Genomic DNA, 5792 nt, shown 5'->3' with positions numbered 1-5792 from the left:
TTTTTTTTGGTTTTTCGAGACAGGGTTTCTCTGTGTAGCCCTGGCTGTCCTGGAACTCACTCTGTAGACCAGGCTGGCCTCGAACTCAGAAATTCGCCTGCCTCTGCCTCCCGAGTGCTGGGATTAAAGGCGTGTGCCACCACGCCCGGCCCATGCTCCCTTCTTATCTGCTTGTTTCTCAGGGAGCTACCTAGCCAGTCACCAGTCTTCTCACTGACCAGCATGGGAAGCGAAGCACTGGTCTATCTTCCTGACTGAACTGAAAGACTAAATGGCTGCCAACCCTATAGGGACAGAAACAAGAGCCAACAGCTGCTCTGATACACAAACCCCAGTGTCACTACACAATACACCCCCCAAAGGGGCATAAGCAGGACCTGAGGGCATGAGGGGCTCTGTGATGACACTGAGTAGGAGACTGCTCAGAGCCTCGCTTACCTCAGAGAGGAAGTAGAACCAGGAGTGATCAAAGACAGGAGGAGGAATCCGAGAGCTGGTGTCTGCGATCTTCTTGATTTGGTAGGGAAGCCTCAGTACCATCTCTGTGAGCAGCTGGGTATAGGCTTCAAAGACATCAGCAGCATGGCCCTGGGGAAGAACATCTTTATAAGGACCCAGGCTCACCAGTCTTCCCTGACCACAACCAGGAAACAAGCTAGCCAATCACTAAGCCTTATGAGTCCTTTCAAAGCTGGAGCCAAAACTCACTCATAGGAAGAGCCTAGGTTTCTTGGGACATGCAAGAATAACAGGAGACAGAGCATATGGCCCTTAAAAGAGTTGGGCAACAAGATGGCTCAGCAGATATACTCAGTTTTATGACCTGAGTTTGATCCCTGGGATCAACATGGTGGAAGGAAAACTGACTTTCGAAAGGAGTTCTCTGAACTTCCCACCCCCACACACGGGGGGGGTGGGGGGAGAAAGAAAGAGAGACAGAGAGAGAATGCAGGGGTGTACATGTGCACACCCATATAAACATTTTTTCAATTATAATACAATTTTTTATGTTTTTAGTTTTATTTCACCCTATTGCATGAATGTTTTGTGTACATGCATGCATATATGTGCATAATCTATATGCCTGTGAGTCCCCTGGAATGGGGTTGCAGACAGGTGTGAGCCGTCGTATGTGTGCTGGGAACTGAACACAGGTCATCTCCAAGAGTAACAAGTGTTTTTAGCTACTAAGTCATCTCTGAAGTTCCCAAGTAAAAAATTTTTTCTTAAAAAATTGTGTGTTGAGCTGGGCATGGTGGCACACGCCTTTAATCCCAGCACTCGGGAGACAGAGGCAGGCGGATTTCTGAGTTCGAGGCCAGCCTGATCTACAAAGTGCTATACAGAGAAACCCTGTCTTGAAAAACAAAAACAAAAACAAAAACAACAACAACAAAAAAAAATGTGTGTGTCTGTGTAAATGTCATGTATTTGGGTACCTACGGAGGCCAGAAGAGGGTGCTGGCTCCCTGCAAGCTGGGAGTACTGGTGACTGTAAGCAGCCTGACAGGGTGCTGGTAATGGGAACAGACTAAGAACCTGTGCTCTGAACTGCTGAGCCATTAATGACTAGAACACTGGCTGCTCTTCCAGAGGGTCTATGTTCAATTCCCATCACCTACATGGCAGCTTACAACCATCAGTAACTCCACAGTCCCAGCATATCTAACACCCTCTTCTGGCCTCCGTGGGCACCAGATGCACAGACATGCAATCAATCAGTCAACCAATCAATCAATAAATATATGCTATACAAAACTAGCGGCCATTTAAAGAGAGAGCAAGACAGAAGTACATGGTCAGACTGACATGCCCAATGGTCTACCCTCCTAGCTCCACTAACTGATTCAATAGGAGTAAAGGGTACCAACCATCACCATTGATGGCACACTGGTGTATGCCAGGCCCTGTGCTAAGACCTTTATAAATCTTAAGCTGGCAGTGCTCATAACGCTGTGGAGCAGCTAAGATTTCACACTAATTCCCCAGGTACAGTAGCTGAGGCCTGCTGAGACTGCTTAGGATCTTGCCCTGCACCCTGGCTAGTAGGTTAGATTACAGGAGATCTTCTTTTCCCTGGGCTCATCTACCCAGCATGCTTAAGCTTCTGAAGAGGTATGGAGGACAAGTGACTACTGCTGCTGTCACCTTATCTCATGTACACTCTCAGTTTCCCAAGAAGTTTCATGTGAGAGGAAGTGACTGACTGCACTTGCTTCCTCAGGCTGACAACAGAGGCAGGAATGAGAAGCCCTCCAGAGCCAGCTGGGAGGAGTGGCCATCTATTAGGCCACGATAAGATTAGAACCCACGTCCTGCATGGCTCCTAACACTAGCCTTCCTAGCTTTACTTATCAAAAGCAGAGCACACAGCTCTGAGGAGAGTCAAGAGCTGCCTCCGACCAGAGGCCTTACCTTCACATACTGGCGGAGAAAGAATGGGCTCATATCTGGAGGAGATGAAGTCGTGTGTGGTTTCAGCAGTTGGCTCGCAGCCACAGGCTCCTCATCACTCTGCTGGCTCTTCCAGTATTCCAGCAGAGACTTGAGCACATGGAGGCAATAATCCACAGCCCCTGAGCTCAGCAGGGCTGCTGCCGTGGCACTGGAGATGAGGGAAGAGGACTGAGGGAGAAAACACACAGAGCAGGCAAGGCCGGGTTGTAAAAACTGGACTGAGTCAGACCGCAGCACTCAGCACACTGCTGTCATAGGCACAGCCCTGACTGACAGGGGTTCATCAGTCTGTGGTAGTACAAGTTCCTCAGCTGGCTAAGTCACTCTCCCCAGCTCTTTGCAACAACTGTATCTAAGAGAAAATAAATACTAGCTCTTAACCTGACCTTCCTACACCTCTGTGCCCGCTGAAGCAAAGCGATCAGAACCTCATTTGAAAGAGAGACAAAAAGTTCCACTCTAGGTTCTTGGCAACCTCACCCTCCCAGTAGGGGCTCTTCCAGAAAACTAGTCTCCAAGGGAGCCAGACGGTAGGTGACACACGCATAAGCAGCAGGAAGGAGCAAAGCTCTGGACATAAGACCATTAGGAGACCTTGGAAATCCCAGCAAACCCCACAGCTCATAAGCTCATTAAGATTGGATGCAGTTCAACCCCGATTTCCACCGTCTCTGCTTTGTGCTAATCTCATTTCCCCACACACACTGGCTTTCTCTCTACTCTATTACCATACCTTATAGCAACAGACACTGGAGATCCTCTTAGCTACTCTGTGCTTTGCAGTACAGGCCCTTGCTTTTCAACGGTGAAACCTCCAAGCCCCTTCTTTATTTAACCCTTCCACTGGAGGGTTTGTTGGGAAGGACCTGGGCTTGGCAGGGATTCCAAAAAGGTGAGAAGTTCTGCACCTCAAGAGGGACAGGTTGGTACTTCCCTAGTTTGCGACGGTCTTATTCTAACAGGACTATCACCTCTGTCCTCAACTCTGTGCTAACCACTTCACTATCTTACTTTGCCTCAAACCCATAAGCTCAAAGCACAAATACCTCACAGATGGAAGATTTGGACCCAGACTTGGTGCGGGACATGAAGACACTCAGAAGTCTCATCACGACCAGATGGACTTCATTCAGAGCACTGCGCTCGTTCTTCTTGGAGACATCCTGCAGGCAGAAGCCCAGACACCTATGCTTCCTCTAAGCTCCAACAAGACCACCCCTGCCTCCAGTAGGGCTGTGGATTATATCTGGTGCAATGGACGCCACTGCAGTCAGAGGCCATGGAATATATGACAATGGCACAAACTTTGTCCTACTTGTCATTTGTACTCCTTAACTGTCATCCTGACATAACCTGAGTCACCTGAGAAGAGTCTCGGTGAGTGACTTGACTGCTTTAATGGATGTAGGGAGACCTAGGAAGTGGGATCTGTGCTCAAGACTGTGTGAACAGAGAGAGCTGCATCCATCCCTGCTTTCTTGCAGTGATGGGCTATAACCTCAGCTTCGAGCCAGATAAGCCCCCCCCCCCCCCCCGTGCTACTTGTGTCCCAGTACCAGGGATAAAACTAGAACCCAGAGGAAGCTCCTGTAAGGAGGGGAACCTGAGGGAGCCTCCCGACTTAAGCCCTCACACCGCCACCACACCTTTCCCGGCTGAGCCCTGCTCTTTGCACGGTACGCCTCTCCGCCTTACCTTTTTGTCCATGCCCAGCTCAGCGATGAGCTGTGCGAGCAGGTTGTCCAAGGCTCCCTTGTCTTTCTCATCTTCTCCATCCAGATCTGTAGTGAGCATGAGAATGACCTAGAAGGCAGAGTGAACAGAGAGCCGACTTCTGACGGCAGGGTGGAGCATGTGTGTTGGGAAGCAATCCTGACCTCTGACTCTCTGCCCTAGCCTGCGATGCAGGGGGGCATTCCAGACTCCAGGACTGTCCTAGCTTAAGTGCCCAGGGTTGTAAAACTCACCTGAGACATTTGGGACACCACTAAAAGGCTTTACAAAAACTTTATAAAAATAACTTGAGTAAGCCAATACCAGTGGTGTGAGAGAAGACACTGTGCTGATCGAAGGATTAAAGAGCACAACATGTACTCCACTCAGGGTGGAGAAAGAAGGCCAACTGAGTGGGTGTCAGGACCCTTTTCAAACCTCCAAGTTCTGTCTGTCAATTACCTAGCTGGATGACCATGGAGACCTTTAACCACAGCTATAACCTGAAGGGTTGCAACTTGCAGCTCACGCTGCATGCCATACTTTTGTGACCTTAATACCAGCCCTCTGAGGTCCCTGAAAAAGAAGTGCATTGCCAAGGTAGCCCAAGGGTAACGCAGTGGGTCAAGGGACTGGAGATACCTGCATGTACGGGACGGCCCGAACACCTCCGACAGTCCGCAACTGGGGCAGTGTCTGCAGTAATCTTTCCAACAGCATCAGACGAACCATGTGTAGCCTGCAAGGCCAAGGAATGTACAGGAGACATGGAGTGGCATATAGACAAGACCCAGCGGAGTACGCTCCCGCCTCCTGCCACCGCGGCCAATGAGGAGCCAGATATTTAGGAATAAGCCTACAATATTAACCAAATAAGGGTTGGCACAGTATTACATCCCTACAATCCATCCCGGCATCCAGGAGACTGAGGCAGGGGAATCTGAGATCAAGAGCAGCTGGGGCTCTGAGTGAGTTTCAGATCAGCTAGCTGTGGGTACTTAGTGAGACCCTCTCTTATAAGAGCAAATTAATACAGCCTGGTCTACAGAGTGAGTTCCAGGATAGTCAGTACTACACAGAGAAACCCTGTCTCAAAAAACTAAAAAAAAAAAAAAAAAAAAAAAAAGAGAGAGAGAGAGAGCAAATTAATAATAATTATTATTTTTAAAAGTATTATAAACAACTTTATGCCCCAAACTGACAGCTTCAACATAATGAACACATCCTAGATAAAACACAAAATGCCAAAACTGATTTATAAATTAACTGAAATAATTTTCTATCACACAAAAAAAAATGATTCTGTATTTTAAAAAAATCTCCCCTTAACAAAAATCCAAGTGCAAATCAACCTTTATGAGTGAACTTTTCTAAGAACCTATGGGAGAAAAAAAATCTTATACAAACTCTCCAGGGGGGGGAAGGGGGGTCAGAGTGGGAGGATGAAGCATGTCAGACTTATGAGGCCAAAATAGCACCCTAACAAGACATTTTAAAGGAAAATTCTAGACCTTAAGAAACACTGATAAACCGGGGCTGGTGAGATGACTCAGTGGGTAAGAGCACCCGACTGCTCTTCCGAAGGTCCAGAGTTCAAATCCCAGCAACCACATGGTGGCTCA

The 5792-nt window shown here is 48.2% G+C and overlaps 1 protein-coding gene across 1 annotated transcript in view; it reads right to left on the bottom strand.

Moving 5' to 3' along the window:
* The window catches only part of Ubr4 (ubiquitin protein ligase E3 component n-recognin 4), a 111489-nt gene that overhangs the window by 42047 nt on the left and 63650 nt on the right, over positions 1-5792 (bottom strand). The window contains exons 61-65 of the mRNA XM_021201220.2: positions 4813-4909; positions 4153-4260; positions 3504-3620; positions 2416-2625; positions 439-588 (exon numbers count right to left, since the gene is read on the bottom strand). Coding sequence (XP_021056879.1) covers positions 439-588; positions 2416-2625; positions 3504-3620; positions 4153-4260; positions 4813-4909 — 682 coding nt within the window. The remainder of the gene's footprint in view (positions 1-438; positions 589-2415; positions 2626-3503; positions 3621-4152; positions 4261-4812; positions 4910-5792) is intronic.

Source organism: Mus pahari, chromosome 6 (genome assembly GCF_900095145.1).
Source record: "Mus pahari chromosome 6, PAHARI_EIJ_v1.1, whole genome shotgun sequence".
In the NCBI taxonomy this organism is placed as follows: domain Eukaryota; kingdom Metazoa; phylum Chordata; class Mammalia; order Rodentia; family Muridae; genus Mus; species Mus pahari.
Note: the sequence above shows the minus strand (reverse complement) of the source record. Positions and strands in the feature narration are given on the sequence as shown.